This window comes from Corvus kubaryi, unplaced genomic scaffold (assembly GCF_017639235.1).
Source record: "Corvus kubaryi isolate FWS band 111438036 unplaced genomic scaffold, C.kubaryi_AGA036_p1.0 78, whole genome shotgun sequence".
Classification (NCBI taxonomy): domain Eukaryota; kingdom Metazoa; phylum Chordata; class Aves; order Passeriformes; family Corvidae; genus Corvus; species Corvus kubaryi.
This window is the reverse complement of record NW_024582065.1, coordinates 2,027,434-2,047,260: the sequence shown is the minus strand read 5'-3', so window position 1 is coordinate 2,047,260 and position 19,827 is coordinate 2,027,434. Positions and strand designations below refer to the sequence as shown.

General features: G+C 49.3%; 1 protein-coding gene across 1 annotated transcript in view; it reads right to left on the bottom strand.

The window, feature by feature from the left end:
- The window catches only part of CACNA1B (calcium voltage-gated channel subunit alpha1 B), a 254,528-nt gene that overhangs the window by 51,506 nt on the left and 183,195 nt on the right, over positions 1–19,827 (bottom strand). The window contains exons 19-24 of the mRNA XM_042052780.1: positions 10,539–11,363; positions 9,156–9,382; positions 7,333–7,453; positions 4,238–4,367; positions 3,598–3,657; positions 2,741–2,847 (exon numbers count right to left, since the gene is read on the bottom strand). Coding sequence (XP_041908714.1) covers positions 2,741–2,847; positions 3,598–3,657; positions 4,238–4,367; positions 7,333–7,453; positions 9,156–9,382; positions 10,539–11,363 — 1,470 coding nt within the window. The remainder of the gene's footprint in view (positions 1–2,740; positions 2,848–3,597; positions 3,658–4,237; positions 4,368–7,332; positions 7,454–9,155; positions 9,383–10,538; positions 11,364–19,827) is intronic.

The window sequence follows — 19,827 nt, the reverse complement described above, 5'->3', positions numbered from 1 at the left end:
ATGCTTCAATTAACACAGGCTGCTGCAATATTCCAGATGGGAGCTCTGTAATTCCCAGGTTTTTAGGGATGGGTTAATTCAGCAAGAGGTTGGTTCCCATCACCCTCAGTGGGCAGCGAGGAGGCCGAGAACATGAATTAAATCCCACCCTGCACGTGGCAGCCGTGGGTTCAAACAAAGCAGTGACAGCCACATTAAATCCCATTTTTAGCCACTGAGGAGGGTGACAGGGCTGTGGGATTTGCTGGAAAAATCCAACTGATTGAACAACAAAGAATCTCCAAAAGCTCCTTTTCGGGATTATCAACGTTCAGTTGGCTCTGTGTGTCCATCTGGTTTAACCAAACCAGGAGCTGGGCCTAAGTCACGACCACCTACCCTGTTAGGATTCCGAACTGGAACAGAGAGAATTCATTTCCCAGGAATGACTGATTTCCCAGCTTTTGGGCTACACCAGGGAGGCTGCAGGCATTCCCTGGATTGGATGTTGCCCACTGAAATGGGGATGTGGAGCAGGGCTTACAGAGAGCAGAAAAATCACAGAAGAAATTCAAATTTTCCCAAGCTTTACAAATAAGCTTGTCTGACTTTCATCTGGGAGACAGCGACTAGGCTGGGTTTATGCAGTCCCTGGCTCTAAAACCCTGCTCAAGACTCACTCACAGTGGAAAATAAAAGCAGCTTGGGGCACGTATCACAAAGCACAGGCAGGGGATGTAGCAGTAATTTATTCAGAGGCTGATGAGGTGCTGTTAGATATTCATGGCCCAACGTGAGCAACAGAAGAAAACCTGAGCAGAAAAGCCTCAGAAAGATTAAAAATTATTCATTTTAATCCGTAACTCCAGCAAGGAGAATCTCCTTCAAAAGAAAATCGTGTTCAAAGAGAAGGTGTTTTAAAGGCAGGGCCTGAGGTTTGCTCTCCCAGCACAGGGAGCTGCTCTGAAGGGCTCCCAAAATGCCCCCTGGAAGTTTGAATTCCTGAAGGAAAAGGGGAATTCTCCTGGGACCCCAGACTTTGGGTGAGGTTGGTTTTTTGTGATTATTTGACTTCTCCACCTCTCTTCAATTCAGAGGAGCTTTGTTCAGTTCTGATGTTGCTGATTTGGGTTTTTTAAGTTAAACTTTTGCTTAACTCGATCTGGTTTAAGTCAATCTCATTCTGAGAGATGTTCCATGGATATTTTTCATGTGCTGGGAAATAAAAGCCCACACATGTCTAGTCGAGCTTAAAAAGCAGCTGGGTTTTGGATGTTAAATTTTAGGTCAGCGAGACATTCACCAAGCCAGTTTTGCTTACGACAGAGCACTGAGCTCCTCCAAAAAACTGATTTTTAATGAGGGACAAAATGTTTAAAGAGGGGAGGGCAGCAGCCCTTTGACGAAATTATGTTGGATATGATTTCCTCCAAGAACTGAATAATTTGGTGAAGGATCAGGCACAGCCGAGATTTCAACATCCCCCAAAATCACACCTAAAATATCAATCCTGTCCATTCACTTTTGGGTCAATTTAGCTTGGAGGGTTTTTATTCCTATTCAGCATTTGCACTGAAGAAAAGCAGATGGAAAATACAAATCTCACCACCTCAATGCGACAGGAACCTTGAAAATGAAAAATTCCTGAGGAATATTTTACCAGAAAGGCAACATTTTGTGCAATTTTTTTTGTGCAGAGCTGAGGGAGGAGCAGGGATTTGGCTCTGCTTCAAAACTGCTGCCAATTTAAAGCAGCCCAGCCACGCTCCGTGGCTCCCTGACAAAGGTGGATGCTTTCCTCATTAGCGAGTGAAACGCTGCTAATTCTCATTAGCAAATTAAACAATTTCCTCTCCTCTAATCATCGTGTCGACAAACAGGTGAGCTCGGCTGGGCATGGGCTGCTAAACACTCCCAGAATTGCTCAGGGCTAATTTAGCAGAAGATTAAAGTGGTCAAGTCCTGCTGCCTGTTTCCAGGTCATCTTTTGTTTCTCAGCAAAGCATTTGCAAACAATTCCCGCGCCTCAGAACGAGTGGGAAATTTCTTCCCATCCTCCACTCGGCTCCTGAAGGTTGGAAGAAGCTGTGTTGCTCTTCCTGTGGTTGTTTCCAAGAAAAAAGGCTCAAATGAGAAGCGAATTTTAATTTTTAAAGAGTTATTCCTCTGTGTTTGTTGCTCAAAATCCTCCACGATATTAAAGAAGGATGTGGGGTATTATTTAAAGTCATAAATACAGAGCAGGGGTTGAGGGAGGGAGAAATACAAGTGGAAATACAAGGTCCTGAATGAGAGAGGAGAGAAAAGGAAAGAAATAGGAAAGGTTTGTGAAGCAGAAATATCCACAACTCTGCAAATAAGGGTTTGCCAAGAGTTCATGGAGTTACCAGCTGATTTCTTTCACTGTTTTTTCATAGTGAGAGCAATTCCTACAACCAGTGCCTGGAGACACTGGACTGCCACAAAGTGTTACAGTGAGTTCCTGAAAAGAACTTGGCCAAAGAGTCACAAAAATCTTGGCTTCGTGTTTGAATGAGCAGAGAATGGGCTCAGCCTCAAGCTGGGAGGATTTTCAAGAGGTTCCACGACACAAATTTAGTTGGGTTCATTCCTTTTCTTCACCCCCCGCCCACCCAGCTATGAGAGGAAAAAGGGCAGGAATTGAACATCTCACTGGGAAATGGAGCCACAAACATTACAGGTCCTGCCCCCTCTGTCACTCATTCCCTGGAATTTGGGAGGAGAAGGAAAATGAACTTACGAGAAGGCAAAAGCCACCAAGGCCCCACTGACCACAATGAAGTCCAGGATATTCCACAGGTCACGGAAGTAGGAGCCGGGGTGGAGCAGCAGCCCCAAGTCGATCATCTGCAGAGAAAACCCAGGAGAAGGAAGAGTTTTAATCAAGCATGGCCCAGATCCACCCTGCCGAGGGGCAGGAGAAGGTTCTGGATCAAAGGACCCTTCACAAAGTGCCGAGATCCTCGGCCGAGCCGCTCCCCTCAAACAGGCAGGAAAACTCTCCCAAAAATGAAGCTCAAATCAATAAAACTTAACCAAAAGCTGTCAAAATGAGGCCTCACTGCTCCCTAGGATTCCTTCCACACACATACATTAATCCTGGTTTTATTCTGCATCTCTTTTGCGTCTTGCTTGGACAGGGAAACCCAGCTCCTGCCTTATCCCAACACTGAATCCCCACTTTATGGGACTGCTCTCTGGGAAGTTACTGCCCCCCAGTCCTGGCAAAACCTGTCACCCTGCTGAGGAAAAAGAGAAATTCTCAGCTTTTTGAAACGTGACAAACCAAGAATCAGCTGTTATTCCTGCTCAGTGCCAAAGGCAAAGGGAAGAATCAGGAGTGTCTGAGCAAGGTCTGGCAGCTCCTGTGTCTTCCCAATTCTTACCCTCTTACACAGCTCCTAAAGACATCCTGATCTTCCTCCATTAAGTATGAGATAAAGGAAACCAGGAGAGCTGCTCCATCTGATTTTAAGAGCTGTTCCCAAGTTCAAGCTCTCCATCCTTCCCACCTCTGTCCTGCTCCACCCTTTCTCCAGCTTCTCACAAATAAATCTGCAAGAAGAGGTGACTCTCTCCGCTTGGAAAAGTTCTTACCTTGATCACCATCTCAAAGGTGAAGACTCCTGTGAATATATAATCCAGGTATTTCAGAGCCTAAATGGGAGAGGGAAATGTGTGTTAGGGAAGGCCATGCCCTGAAATAACCTGCACAGGAGCAAGGTTAAATATCTCATCTAGCAATGGTCTGTTTGCTGGGATGGACAAAAACCATCTGGTGCGAAAGTTTTCAGATAATTTAGGCATAAACCTGAATCATCTGAGTTAAAGCAGCATTTCCCCAGGCCTTGCCAGCCTGCACCCAAGGCTGGCTTCAGTGCACCTGCACTTCTGGCAGGTTGAACAAGGCAAAAGGGATTTAATTTCTAAATGAAATGTTTGAACATCCTTTCCTGAAGAGATTATCCAGCAGCTTTTCCCACTGCGGGATGGGCTGTCAGCTTTGCAGCTCCTCCAGCAAAGCCCCATCAGCCACACAATTTCCAAGTTCTCCAACCCAGATGTGGCTGAAGCAGCAGGAAGGGACAGGAATCGAGAGCATTTTGACAGCGGAACAAAGATAATTTGGGTGCGTTACCAAAGCTTTAATTTTGCACTGCCAGCACAGAGCGTTACCCTGCGGAGATGGGAACGGGAGAAGAAAGCCCAAATTCTGGGAATTTTGGGTGGCACTCACGTCATTCCTGGGAGACTCAGCTTGGACGGGGTCCTCTGCAGCCAGGGCGATGCTGCTGAGGGCGATGACGATCAGGATCACCATCTCAAAGTAGCGCAGGTTGACGATGTAGTGGAACAGGCGCCGGATCCTGCGGGGACAGGAGCACAGGGCTGTGAGGTGAGGGAGAACGGGCACTAATCCAGCAGGAACAGCACCTTTGGCATTCCTGCTGTAATAATGGGAAGAAAATTAAAACCAGGCTTTAAATTCCAGTTTGCAACACATCTTGGTGAAATTTAAATGAGGGAGTTCAACATCTCTGCACTGCTCTCTACGCCCTCTGCAAAGCAACATCCACTCATCTCTTTATCTCTCTATTTATCTCCCTGTTTATCTCCCTATCTGTTTATCTCTCTATTTATCTCTCTACCCATCTGTCAAAAGAGCACCAACAGCTTTCAAGCATCCACACTCAACTCTACAAATCACGTTTATGGCACTCCCCCATCCTTCTCCCTCCGAACTCCCAGGTTAGCACCCTGCGAGTTCAAAACAAGCTTTGAAATCCTTTTTAATGTCAACTAATCCCTTTAAAATGTTGAGAGTCTCAGCTGAATCCGCCTTTGTGGCTCTGAGTGTTCCTCCCACCAATCCCTCTCTGCCTGCACTTCACTCCAAGTCACACTTTACAGCACAAATACTTTACAGGACTAGATTTGATGACTTCCACCTAATCTTTTTTATTCTCAAATTGTGTCCGAGGAAAGTGGTAAACGCTCCCATTCCTAAGCAATCCAGATCTCTTCACAAATTGCAGCTAATAATTCCATCTGACCACAAGTCCCAAATCCTTAACTGCACATGGAGCTCTGCATTTGCACCACATTTGTCAGCTGAATAAAGGACTTAGCCCGAAAATCAAATTATAGATTTAACTCGCCAGCAACTTTGTTATCTGAGAATGTATTTCAGCTCCTTTATCCCATTTTCTCTAAGCAAATATCTGAACAGTGAGAATTAAAGTCTATTTTTCACGTCTGCTTACATTTTCCTTTTTTTTTGGCTCGGTAATGGATTCAGAGCAGAAAAGAGCTGCGAATACCAGGGAAGCAAATTTGATAGAAAATAACCTGGAGAAAAGTGCTTTTGTGGATCCCTTAACTCTGGTTTTCAATCTGCCAGGAGAAGATGATCATTTCCGTGCTCCGTGGAGCCACAGAAGTGAAAGGCAACATTCCCAAGAACATTTGTAGCCGTAATTCCCGCATCAAACTCAATTCATCAAAGCAATAACAAGCCCCTATTTTTAGCTCCTCACCATTCATAACCAGCAGTGAGATGTGGGAGCATTTGTGAACTGCCAGTGAGGCTTGAGAAATCACTTCACAGCCCTGCGTGCTCGAAGAGGGTGATGGCACTTGGAGAAAAAAAAGGGAACTCATTTCTGCTTCCCTGAGCTGTTTTCCCCTCTGGCAGCAGCCGGGTCGTGGATCCCCAGCAGGGCTTGGAAGGGAGATGGGAAAAGCTTCCTAGGCCAGCAAGCAGAAAGAGCTCTCTGGAGGAGTTCCCACCACCAGAACACCTGGGGGGATGCAGCTGCCTCTGCATCTTGCCCAGAGGAGGAAAAACAAGCTGCTGACATTCCTGGAGTTTGGGCTTGGTTGCGTTATCCCCCCCTGGCTTGCCTGTAACACATTTTTTCTCCCGGTGAATTTTGTTTTTCCAGTGGTTTTTCAGCAAAGGGGTTTTATTTTGGGAGGGTGTAAGCTGGAGAAAACGGCAAAACAACTGAAACAACCCCCAGATCCCGGGCTCTGAGGCTCAGAAGGGCCTAACTGCAGGATGAGGGCAGAGAAAAGAAGCAGCCATAGGGAACGAGGAAGTTTTGCTGCTTCTCTGCCTGCCCAGCCCAGTCTCAGCTCAGAGCCCTGGGCTCAGCACCCTCTCGTCCCCACCCAGTGGTGCTGCCTTGGCAGATCCTTCCCTGCTCATTTTTGGTGGTCACTTCACAACAAAAAGACCGAATGTTAGGGAAATACCATTTCCTTATCCAAGCACATAGAGGCCAAGCTCCATAATCCTAATCTGGCTCCCCAGGTGATGGCCCCGAGGCTGCCAGAGCTCCAGGAGCGTTGGGACAACCTGGGATGCCCAGGGTGGGATTGTTGGGGTGTCTGTGCAAGGCCAGGGGCTGGATCAATGATCCTGCTGGGTCCCTCCCAGCTCAGGATATTCTGGGATTCTCTTCAGCCTGCCCAGTGTCCGGGGGTGCTTCCACCACGGGGGCTTTTTGGATGTCAAATATGAGAACACGGAGCCTGTTCTGTTCCATGACTGCACAAGATGTCACAGTCCCGAGCAGCAGGAGGTGCAGGAGAACTCATTTTCCTCTTAAATCCAGCTGCCAAAGAAGGGTCTGAGTTGCCTTTGGTATCTGGGCAGAGAGAAACTCTGAGATCTGCAAGTTTACCTGAGCGAGAGAGAAACCTTTGCTCCGAGGGGATCCCCAGAAGTTTCCAACGCCCTTTCTTAAAATGCTTAAAATGCCTCACAGCCCTTCACGCCACAATTATTCCAACCCCTCTGCCTCCCCCCTGGTCCTGCAGCCCTCCAGAGGAACAGATTCTGAATTTCCAGGCTTTGAGTCCAAAGCTCCCCAGAAGGCAGCGCTGCCTGAAGGAGAAGAAATGCCCTAATCCCAGCAGATCCCACAGGCTGCACTCCCAGCCTTGGCAAATGAAAAATGTCCAGGTTTTCCCAGAAGTTCAAAGTTTGCAGTGATGCAGAGCCACTTTTTGGAAAGAACAGGGATTCCAGCTGAGGAACCTGCAGGAATTTGCTGGCATCCAAACAGTCCTCAGCCTGTTATTCCTGATAAAGTCTTTTCCCAACACCACCTGTGCTCCCATTTTTTGGGATCTACATCAGCAGGGTCTGCCTAAAGCATTTTCTTTTCCCTGTCCTGGTAGTTTAATCCCCCAGGAAAACCCAGCTGAACAGCAGCATCTGGCCCACAGAAATGAGCTTTTATTTCATGTCCCAGTGTGTTTCCAGAGATGAAAACCCCACTCTTTGAAGCACCTGGAACCCAGGTTGGTGCTACAGGAACTTACGGATTTGTGGGACTGAGGATAAACATGGAACTGTAAGGCAGGATCGGTTTAGGCCCATTTTTCGTCAAGTCATCGACGTCTTTCTTCTCCTCTGTTTTGCTTTCAAACTCCACGTTGTTCACTGGAAACGGGAATTTGGGGAAAACACAAAGAAGGAGAGGGTTAAAAAGCAGATCCACAGCCTTCCCGCTGCCTGGAGCGGCTGGAAATGCCAACAGTGCAGCTGGGAGAGCAAACAGCCTTTGGAAGTGCTGATTAAATGGGATGAACAATCACTGGATTATTATCACTCCCGAGTGAGGCAGTGCTACCCCTCAGCTGCTGCTGAGCCACGGAGCAGCCAGGAAATGGAAAGAAACCATGAGCTTATTTATCCCAGAGCTGTCAAACTGGGGCTGGAAAACCCATCCCAAAAAGCACAAATTCTTAGGGAGAGGGATCAGCTCGGGATCCTTGAGAGGAAAGAAAAAGGGAATCTGAGCAACCTCGTAATTCAGTGTTTTCTCCCATGGATCAGGAGCACAACTGGCTTTGGAACACACAAAAGAGCAAATTCAGGGATGAGGTTTAATAATTTGGGGGTTGAGACTGCTGAAATTCCCAGAATTAGGAAAAAAACCTGGAAACGACTTCTTGGACTTCCTCAGAGCTGTGCCTGCATTGTGCGCCTCGGTTTGGTCAGAGCTCCCCATGTGCAAAAGTGTGCAGCTCCTTCAGGTTTGAAGATCTACTCTAAAATTACTCCAAACCTCCCTCCCAAAGGTTGGAAATTCCCCAATTTTCACCCTAACTTCACTTCCAGGGATAATTTACTGAAGATCATTTCCCATCTATGAACTGGGTAACATTTTATGCTGCAAGTTCTCTTCTTAGACACACATAAAGGCTCTTCCATTAATTCCCAGGACCTAAAACCCAACAACCCCACCCTTTGGAATGTGCTCAGCGCAGGGCTTTTATTACATTTTATTTTATTTTGCAAGAAAAAGACATTTTGTTGTGTTTGAGTAACACGTTCAATAAACTCCTTATTGGATTTCCAGTCAGATCCAGAGGAAACGGCCAGGAAAAGGGAGAGGCTGATAAATTGTGATTGACAGGAACTCAGCATGGCAATATAGGAAAATTACCACTGAAGAGGGGGGAAAAAAAGGAGAAAGGAGAAGGAAACAAAAGAAAAGATAAATCTTGTGGCTGACAACAGAGTGAAAATCAGAGACTCTGGCAGGTTTTGGCTGTGCCTCTTGGAAAGCAGAGTCCCGATGGCCTGAAGTCCAATGTGGACCTCTTGGATTTCACACTGGGATTCTCCTGAGCTCTCCAGACTTCTCCAGGCTGATCCCACCCTGCCAGGGATCAGCCCTAAGGTGGTGGGAACAGGCTGGTGGTGGCTGGGCACGAGGATCTTGGGGCCATCTGTAAATCTGTGCTGATAAACCCAAGGCAGAGAGCTCTGGAGAAGCACAGGGAGGGTGGATCTGCTCCAACTGTGATGCAGAGGATTTTAAAAAGCTCTGGAATCTCACGGAGGATCCCAAAGCTGCAGGATTACACATGGATGTTGCTTTCCCTGCTCCTTCACCTTTCTTCGTGCTCTGGGTGAGCCATTTCCAGGGACTCAGGTGTTTTCCAGAGGCACCAGGCAGCCAGGAACCCTTGCTGAGTTCCTGCAGTCTGTGTGGGAATTACAGATCCTCTGTCACCAAGTTCCCTGTCTGCCTCTCTCGAGGATGGCAGCGCCCAGCAGAGCCCCCATCGCTCCTCAGGAATTTCAATTTCCTGGCAATTTCACAGCACGAAAAGCAGGGGACAAAGGCACTCACTTGGAATGACAGTGGTGTCCCCTGGAGGGGCCGTGATGGTGACAGGGATGTTCACAGTGGTGGTTTTGTCCAGCGGGGGCTGAATCATCCTCGTCACGTTCTTCTGGTTGTCGGCATCCTCTGGCTGCTCGGGCACCTTCTGCAGGTATGTGCTGGGCAGGGTGTGCACAGGGACATTCCCAGGGACACTCCCACTGCCACTGGCCTCCAGCTCACACTGGTTCTCCCTAGGAAAAAGCAGGATTTGCTCAGTATGGCCCAGGAAGGGTTCAGGGACGCATCCCTGACGCTGCACCTCGTGCTGGGTTTGTTTTCTGCATGGAAATCCTTTGCAGGACAACCTCCAGACAGTAAAATTTGGGACTTTTTCCTCTGAGACCTCCCGAGCCAACCCCAATCACAAGATTACAGGCACTGAAAATCCCTTGGGTCTTTCTGATGATGCTCCCAAGCCAGGACCATGTGGCACCTGCACGTAGCAGTGCCACAAGCCACCCCCCAGATCAGCTGCCGGATGAATCCTGACACGCTGCTCCCTAATGCTCTCCCCAGGCCTTATTTAAACGTGGGGATTCTCTTTTCCAGCCTGAAAGCACTCTGGAACGTGGCTGTCAGCAGTTAAATAGCTCCTGCTCTCCTCTGCAGCAGCAGCAGCTCGGCTCCAGTGAGGAGGAAAGCGAGCCCGTGCACATGAGCACGCTGAACAGCAGGCAGAGTGTTTGGAAATTCAGCTGAAAGGAAGATAATTTAGACAGGAAAATTATTATCTCAGTGCCACTCACAGCTCTCCACGGTGACATGAACTCTATTCTAAAGAATCCCAGTGCAATTTCTTTTCCATCAGACTAATAAAGCTGAAAAGGCAATCTATCCTTCTTTATTAACTACTCCAAATGCTTCACCAGGGCTGTTTTTCTCACTTGACTTACATAAGAATTAAAGCAAATGGGGGCCATCGTTGCTCTTAATGGAAGAGGCCACGTGCTGGAACAACTGGTGGTGCAGCTGAAGGCTCCCCATGAAAAATGAAAATCAAAGGGCTGTAAAGCAAGGCTGGCCGAAATTTTAAAAATGTCCCTCAGGAGCTTCCTTCAGAAGCTGGGAAATTCTCTGCTCCACTTGGTGTCCTACAGGGTCCTACAGGGTGTTTACAGCAAGGAGATGTCCTGCCTTAAACCTGAGCTGGTTTAGGAACCAAGATCGTCTTTGGGAGCCTCTGTCATTGCTGACTGAGGCAAAACAGAGGGGTTGCGGGGGGAGCCGCTGTGGGGACAGGGACAGCAGGGAATGCCACGGGGACGGGGAAACGGGATTTCTTGGAACACCTCTGGGGCTTTGTGACCCCTGAACCGACCCGGGGAGGGCCTGGCAGCACTCACTCACTTGGGCTGGTGATTGCGGTGCTCCTTCTCGCCAGCCTCGCCCTCCTTCTCGCCGTTGTCCTTCTCCACGGACTCGTAGGTGGACAGCGCCCTGTTCCTGAGCCGGTGCCGCCGGTGGGGCTCCTCTCCGTTGTCGCCCTTGGCTCCGGGCTCTCCATCCCTGTTCCCGGACCTGGAGCCGCCGCGGTGCCGGGAGCGCCGCTCGCCGCGGGCGCCGTTGGCGGTGCCGTTGCCCTCCTTGCCCGGCCGGTCGGACGAGTGCCGGTGGCTGCGGTGCCTGCGGTGCTCCTTCTCGGTGCCATCCTCCACCGAGCCCCGCCGGTGGTGCCTCTTCCCCCCTTCCTGCCCCCTGTTCCGGTCGCTTTTCCCTTCCTTGCTGCCCCCTTCCACCTCCTTGCTGCGGCTCCGGTGCTGCCTGTGCCGCTCCTCCTTGTTGCCCACGCCGGTTTCGCCGCCCTCATCCTTGGTCACGTCGCCCTTCTCCTGCTCTCCCAGCTTCTCCTTATCCCGATGCCGGTGGTGCTTCCGTGGCGCTTCTGCCCCGTCAGCTGAGGTGACTTTGGGGTGCTCCACCACCTCCTGGACATCCACGGGGCTCAGCTTGGTGATGTTGTTCCTGCCTTCGCTGCGGGGCTCCACGACCAGCGGCCGGTCCAGGTGGGTTTTCATGTCGGGCCGGATGTGCAGGGTGGTGGCGTAGCGCACCCGCTCCTCGGGGTCCAGCTCGTTGTACAGGGCCTCGCAGCTGGCTCGGAAGTTGTGCATCCGGATCTGGCTCGTCCTCTGCTCCCAAACCGACTTGGATTTGGAGGAATTCTGCTGCTTGCTAAGAGCGGGAGAAACGGGAGAAGTCAGCACCCGAATTCGCGCCCTTTCCCTAAATACCAACTAAAAAAAAAAAAAACAAAAAAACAAAAAAACAAAAACAAACCAGAAAAACAGGGAATTTTCAGCCGAGGTAGGGAATTAGAGGGTTGAACCAAAGGTGTAACAGGGATGGAGAGAGAACACGAGCAGGGAAAGCCAGCGGGATCATCCGTGTTAGTTTGCCCACACACTATGAGATCAGCCCTCTGGAAAGGAGTTATTCTGCGTTTCGGAAATATGGAAGCCTCGGGAATAGTCTGAAGGATTAAAACGTCAGCACGCAGAAATCACACACCCCAGCCAGAGCTTTGGAACAGCCCACAAAGCTTCCCAAAATTAGCAGCACTTTTCTCCCCACCTGGAAACATCTGGATGAGGAAATTAGCGGTGAGCAAGAGAAGTTAGATCAGCAGGAGGAGCAGGGAAAATGAAACCTGAGGATCCGAGCCTGCCACCAGCCCCTTCCCCTTCCAGCCAGCCCCAGGGGTTGTCTTCCAGCTGTGCTGCCCTCTTGGCTCATGGAACAGGTCTAGAACTGTTCTAAACCCACGGCATCCTTCCAGGTGAGCATGGACCAGCAGCCCACACATCACTGGAGAATGGAAAAGTACAGGTAAGAGAGGAAAAGTGTCCTGTGCACCAGGAAAAGAGCCCAGAGAGAGGAGAGTCACACATAGATCCATAAAATATCCTGAGCTGGAAGGGAGCCACAGGGATCGTCCAGTCCAACCCCTGACCTGCACAGACCCCCCAACAGCCCCACCCTGGGCATCCCTGGCAGCACTGTCCAAACGCTCCTGGAGCTCTGGCAGCCTCGGGGCCGTGCCCATTCCCTGGGGAGCCTGGGCAGTGCCCAGCACCCTCTGGGGGAAGAACCTTTCCCTGCTCTCAGCCTGAGCCTGCCCTGGCCCAGCTCCAGCCGCTCCCTGGGTGCTGTCCCTGGCCCAGGAGCAGAGATCGGAGCTGCCCCTCGGGAGGAGCTGCAGCCCCCGGGGAGCTCTGCCCTCAGTCTGCTCCAGCTGAACAATCCCAGTGCCCTCAGTCCCTCTTTGTGTGGCCATTCCAGACCCTTCCCCATCCCTGTATCCCAAGATGAAGCTGAGATGGGAACACCTTTATCCCTGGAGTCACCTGTTCATCTCTGTCACCCTTTATGACGAGGACACCTTCTCTGGCATTCCCTGAGTTTCATTTTTCAGCACAGCACTTGGGTTCTCACCACCGTATTCAAAGTGACCACAAACCCAACCAGGGTGTGAAGGGAAGACTTTTTCTTTTCTTCCAAAAACTTCAAGTCAAATTCTGCTTTTCACTGGCTGCCAGGGTGAAATCCTGGATTTAACCTCGTGAAGGCTCAGCACCCATTTTTTTCCTTAATAAAACTTTTCCTAGCAAAACCAGGAAAGGCATTTTCCTCCCCCCAGCCTTCTCTGACATCTCCATTCCCCACAGCGCAGCCTGAGCTCTGCAGCCAGAGCCAGCAGAGCCCACATGGGAGGCAAACACAACTTCCTTACGCATTCTCTGGGCTCCCTTGGCAGTGGAAAAAAGCACCTTTTGCGTGTTCTGGTGCTGACTGGGACTGTCTGGCTCTGTCACCGTGCACAGGCCCCGGGGAGGTGACATCCAGCCACACTCGTGTGGCACAGTGGGAGCTGTCAGAAGGGTTTTGTGTCACTGGGCTCTGGGGAATTGCTTCTTTACCGAGGCTGCTGCTGCTGCCTGGTGCTGCTAAAGAGGCAAAAACTCACTGAAAACCCTCATGAGAGCAGCCAGGCAGATGTGAAGGAACCTCACTGAATCCTCAAATCAGAGCTGATCACCAAAATTAAATATCTACACCCTGTTGCCAAGTTCTGGACTCGTTTCCCAGCAGCCGAGTCCCCCATTTGCAGCCTGGCAGGGGAACAAATGACAAAAAACATGGTTTTAAATGTAAATAATACCAGAAGCTCCTGGGGACACGGCTTAGAGCCCTGCTCACCACAAATCCCACATCCAAGGGAGGACAGGCTGCTCCTGAGGGAGAGCTCCCTCCAAGCTGGCACAAGGATGAAAAGCCCCATTACCGTGGGCACTTGCCACTTTCTTTGGTTCAAAATGATGAAAAATTAAATATTCTCACTCAGCAGGAGCTTTCCCTGGTTTGAGAAGGAATGAGGAATGTGCAGAGCCTCCCCCTGCCCAGCCCTGCTGCCCTGACCAAGGATTCCCCGTGGGAAGCCACAGGAAAAGCTCTGCACAGCCCTCCAGAGCCAGCAGGGATGGAGCTGCCCAGGATGGGCATCCTGGGATATTCTGCACTTCCTCTGGGATGGCTGGGTGCCCTGCTCCACCCTGCTCCACATTTTAGCTCTGCTAAACCCATCTGGGCTACAAATCTCTTCAAACCCAGGCTCAGGGAAAGATTCGGGATTTTCTGGGCCTAGCTGAGCTCCCTGAATGCTGCCACCAACACCTCTGTTCTTAGGGAATATTCCTCACTCCATAATGAAAGTCCTGAGGTGGGGAATGGCCTCTGCCCTGTGCTTTGGGCAGCACTGAAGTGATAATCAGCCTTTAAGATTAATTGGGGAAGTGCCTTTGTGCTGAAACCTTCAGTTCATCTACAACCCAAGAGCAGAGGGAGGAGCACAACCACCCCCTGCTCCATCCTGTGCTCCACTGCCATGGGACAGGAACCAGCAGGGCTGGGACACGAAGCCTTGGTGTCCCTGCAGTGACTCCCCAAAGTGAAACACCCAGGAAATCATCAGGCAGCTCCCAAGGACACAGCCTGCCCCTCTGCCTGTGCTGAGCCCATCCATGATGGAAAGAAAATCCCCTAAATCAGGCTGGATGTGGGGAGGAGGAAGGTGGGGATGCAGGGCTGATCCTCAGCCCGGCTCTGACACAAGCTGTGTCACCTCAGGAGGGGTTTGTCATTCATGTTTTAGTTACACCAAGAACATAAATCAGCTTTTAAACGACCTCTGAGGTGTTTGCACTGCCCATCACTCAGGGCTAAGTGAGAGGTGCTGCCAGGGAACTGCACCCCTGAGAACCTGCAGGAACCAGGCACTGCACACATCAGCTCCGCCTGTTCTGCTGTGGAAAAAAAAGGCACTGACATTCCAGCCTCGAATTTCCCAGCACCTGGAAACGAGCTGCACCCTTAACGCTGACACAAGGCACGGAGGCCAGTGCCAAAAACTCCGGCACAAAGGCACCCGCTGGCTCTGGGCACCAACAACCCCAGAGCAGGAGCTGCAGCAGCAATGCCTGCACAGCCATTGCTCTTCCCACAGGGAAAACACTCCAAAAGAAAAAGACAAAAAAGACAAATCAGGATATTTACGAAGCGCGGTAAAAACCCAGCCTGGAAAACGCGCCGCTTGCGAGCTCGATTCCATCTCCAGAGCAGTGAGGAGCATCCCAAATCCCGGCATCCAAACACCAGTCAGGAGCCAGAGCCAGGGCACAGAGGCTGCTGTGGGAATGGGGTAAAGCACCCGAGCAGGATGGGCCCTGTGGGGACAGAGCTGGGAATTCCAGAGCCAGAGCAGCAGCAACGGGAGGGGAAGTGGTGTCTGCTTGTCCACCGGGATTTATCCGGCTCCAGCTCTCTCCGAGTCCCCACAGCCACTGAGCTCGGGCATTTGGGACAGCTCCTCCTCTCCTGGTGCTCTCTGGCCATGAGGACAGTTTGGGAGCTGGTTCTTGGCACCCCTTAAAACAAAGCAGGGCTCCAGTCCAGCTGCCGGCCTGGGAGGAGATGCAGCAACAGGAGGGACTTCAGAGGAGACGGGAAAACATCAGCGGGGCAAAAATGAATTCCTCTGCTCCTCCCCTCGTTTGGGGCAGTGAATTCTGTACAAATCGGGGCAGGCACAGCCCAGCTACAGCACGAGCAGGGCAGGACTTGTCTAAATTGATAAAAAACTGATCAAAAAGAGCCTTTGTGATAAGAAATATTTACTCCACATTAAAAAAAAACACAAAGCCAACTCCTTATCTGAACCCTGCTCACTGCTGGCTCCTTAAAATCCCCCCGAAGCCATTAAGAAAATTGCCCTGTAAATCACTCCTGACTGCAGACATCCTACAAACACTGCTGGTAATTCATTGCTGTACTCCCCAGCCCTATTTTCTGGAATATTTGGAATTCTGAAGCCTCTGCTCCATTCCCAGATCCTCCAGGCTGGAAATGTTGGAGATACCACTGCTGGTACCAGCTCCACTGGTTTTCCTTGGATTAACACACCACCAAACAACTCCTGCCTGTGGCTAGAAAGAAAACCTCGCGGTTCCCGGAGAATCAAATAAAATCCATATTAATGAACCAATGACTAATAATGGCATCAATTAAAAATGCAAGCACTGCGTGGTTTGTTGAGGAAAGGGAAGCATATTTTTAGTCAGATTCTAATCTTAGGGTGCTCCTTAATGACTCAAGATTTCGTTCCCATAACCTCTGAAATCACTGCTTCACTTCATGGAAATCCTTAAAATTTTGCTCCAGTAAATAGTGAATGGAAGCTGCCTTTGGAAAGACAAGAATCCCGTGTTCAAAATAACCACGTGTTACACGGTGGGTGTGAAATTCTGTGTTTCAGATCAAAAGGGATTTGTTGTTAAAATGCAACAAAACCTTTCCACTCAAATCCTATTTTCCGTTCACGAACTCAGAGCTCGTGAACTCCCCACGTTTCCATTGTCCACTTGGAAAACACAATGGAGCATTTCACTTTGGGGTTGGTTGGCTATCTTATCTCTCTGGGATTGGATAAAACCATTTTCTCTCAGCTGAACTCAGCACTGGTGTTTAAATAAATGTGCTTTGCCAGTCACCCTGGAGTTGTTGCTTGGATGCTTCAGCATCTTTTTTATCCTTCTGAGCTCCATCTCCTTCCTGAGATCCCTTGGGAGACGCTCCCAGCATTCCCAGGGAGCTGGGGCATTACAGACACCAGAACCAAGGTGAAAACACTTTTTAAAGTGTTACTGTCTCTGAGGGGAAGAATTATCTTGGTTTGAGATAATTACCCTCCAAAATTATTCCTGACTCCCTCCAAAATTATTCATGAATTTGATTTTGGTTTTAGAAATTACAATTTATAGATAATAAATCGCATTCATTTTCTATATCATTATATGAAATTTAATATATTGATTTATGAATTAATCTGTTTTTCTACATTTATACATTTGATCATTTTGATATTGCAGCTTCACAGAGACAAAACTTATTCTTTCATAATATTTCTCCCAATATTAGATAGAAACAGAAGTTGAACTCCAGGGTCTCTGTTCTGGTGGGGAGTTAACAACAAAACTCAATGAAAAATGCCTCAAAATGTGGCCAGATCCTCCTTCCAAAAGGGTTTTGGTGCCTGCAGCTTGGTTTCATCCTTTTATAAAAGGCAACTCTTTTTCCCGTCTTCCAAATACACCTCTGGATATTTGGAAAAGAGGAAAAATTCTGTATTCTTTCAAGGCTTTGTTCCTAATTGGGAAAACAGTGCTTGGGAGCAGTTTGGGGTAACTTCTGCTGGGGGAAATTGGAGTTTTGGGGAGAAGGCAGCTCCCAGCACCTCCCTCTCCCCCATCCTCTCCCTTCTGTCAGGGTGGGAGGCACCCAAAGTGCAGCTGAGCCCTCTCTGCCTGTCAAAACTCCCAGCAGCCAGGAAATACATTGGAAGAAATGATCCAAAAGATGCCTTAATCTGATTTATTCCCCTGTGAGCCCTCAGACCTGGGCACAGACCTGGGCACAGACCTGGGCACAGACCTGGGCACAGACCTGGGCACAGACAGGGCACACCTACTCTGGCAGTCACAACAGCTCAACCTTGGTCATGGAAGTTAAACTCATATAAAGCATCAACGTATTTTAAATCCCAACTTGTCTAAGATCCACCAGTGCACAAGGAGCCCAAAACAGCCAGGGAAATATCAGGAAGGAAAACCTGCTGGAAAACCTTCACAGTACCTTGGTCCCTGCTGTGGGGCCGGGACAAACCCCCAGGTTGGAATTGCACTTACTTGAGTCTCCAAGAGCATTAAAGAAGAAAGACAAGGTCACAGAGTTAAAGGATAACCCAAAGGATGCTCACGTGGGTGGGAGAGGAGCTGATGAGGAGTTTTTGGGGTTAGTCAGCAGCAGTGATAATGTTTTTACCAACCTGCCTCGGTGTCAAAGCACACCCTGACTCACAGCACAGCCAGCAGGATTGGATTGGTGGGAAGCACATGGAAGGAGAGGAAGTTTTCCACTGTGTTTGCTCAACTCCAGCTCCAGAGGAGTTGCCAAGTGCCTCATTCTGACAAAATCTGTCGCTTTAAGCTCCAGCTCGAGCAGGTCAGAGAGCAAAGACATAACCAGCTTTTCAAGAGTTTTCCAATTTAGTCTCACTTGGACCCCGTTCCCAGAATCCTTTTGAAGTCCTCCTCCAGTTTTCCCTCCCAGAGGGCTCTCCTGGATCTCCCACTGAACCCGGAGTGCAAACACTGATGGAACATCAAAGCCAGCAGCCCGGCACAGAATAAACACAGAGAACAGAAATAAACACAGGTGAGAACAGGACAAACCATCAAACGAGGGGAGACAGGAGGAGAGAGGAAAACAGTTCAGGAGGAATGATGGAAAGGAATTAAGGGAGAAAAATGAAGGAAGGAGGGCGGGGGGGGCGGAAGTCACAGTCAATGTATGGAACACAACAGAGTTGCTCACAAATCACAAGCATCAAATGACAACGACACCTTCCAGTCCTTTCCCTGGATGTTGGTCTGGAGGCTTTCCACAATGATGGGAATGATTTTTGGGAGGAAAAATAAATAACCAAACCACAGGGAGAGCAAAGGCACCAGGAGAAGGGGAAGGTTTATCGAGCTCTAAATGAGAAATCCATTCAGTGAATATCGTAACAGAGAGCAACTCACGGTGAATTTACGCTGGAGACTGACGAGCTGCGAGATACAGTACCTCGAGTTTGCTTTACAAAACTGCACATGCAAAAAAACAAAACAAACAAAGAAAACAAAAAGTGAGAAAGGAAAAAGCAAACAAAAACCAAAAAAAAAAAAAAAAAAAACAAACCAAAAAAACAACTAAACCAAACGAGCAGAGAAACCATAGAAGACATCGGGAGGAGACTCGTACAGGCCGTGTCCTGTCGGATGCAGACGGGGAGGAGACCAGGCAAGCTCCAGGATCGTGGAAGCCACGGACACACCACCCTCTGGAGAACGGGGACACAACCAAAGAGTCCAAAATGGAACCAAAAGGGGGCCAAAATGAAAAGGGGAACTGAAAGGCACACGATGGTCTCGGGGCTCCTCGCCTCCCTGGTACTCACACCGCCAAGGTCCTGCAGGAGGTCACCTCTGGGAGTGGAGCCACGTGGGGATTGTGCTGCAAATCATCGTCTCCACGTGGAGCAGGATGCTAATTCCTGCTCTTGGCACCAGGAGGAAGCTGGAGAGAGGACCTTGGGCTCCAAAAATCCACCTGAGCTCCAGCAGCTGGTGCCAGGCAGCTGCTCCTCAGTCCCTGCCTCAGAGCGGCTCTTCAGAGGCACCTACCTCTCTCCTCGGACAGGGAGTGGGATGTGCCTGGCTCAGACTGCCCCAAAACGGGTCACTGGGCCTCAAAACCCCAGCTCTGCTGCAGCTTCAGTGGGGCAGGGCCCAGGGTTAAAGGAGCTTCTTGCAGCTCAAAAAATTTTGTAGATTCTCCTCCACACCATTTACAGGGGGGTTCTAAACATGGAAATCACTGAATCACACAGAAAAGGTAGGGAATCCACAGAAAACCAGGATTCTAAGTATCCTAAAAGATCTTGGCTTGAGGCATTAATTTTTCCCTAGTTCTAAATGATCATTTTTATCAATCTACAGCAGTCCAAGGACCCTCCCCCAGACTGAAAATAAAATCCCTTCACTTCCTGATTTGCCTTTTCAGTTGCAGCATTTTTCCTCCTGCTTTCATGAGCATTTAGATGTGTTAACAATCAATTCTAGCAAACCAGAAAGCCCAGTTAAAATCCAATGTTCTTTGGGTATCACAGAAGTAGAGTTTTAAATATACATTTATTAAAATTAATGGATTGTTCTAAACAGAAATGTTGGCTCAGGTAATGCATACAGGGCAAAATCCAGAGGGTCAGAAACCTGGAATGAATATTAGAGAAATTATGGAAGGCATCGTAAAAGTTTTGCTTGAAGCAAATAATCTGCTGAGCAGCCAGGTGAAGGATTTTACCTAAACCTCAGGATTTCTGTATTTGTCTGGTGCCAAATGAAATAGGAGCAGGAGCAGAGTGGGGGTGGCAGGTCCTGCCTGCTGGCCAAGAAAATGATTGTTTTCAGGCTGCTCAAGCTGGGGACCTTTTTTACTCCTTGGCAGCAAAAAACCTGCAGACAACAAGGCCCTGACTGCATGA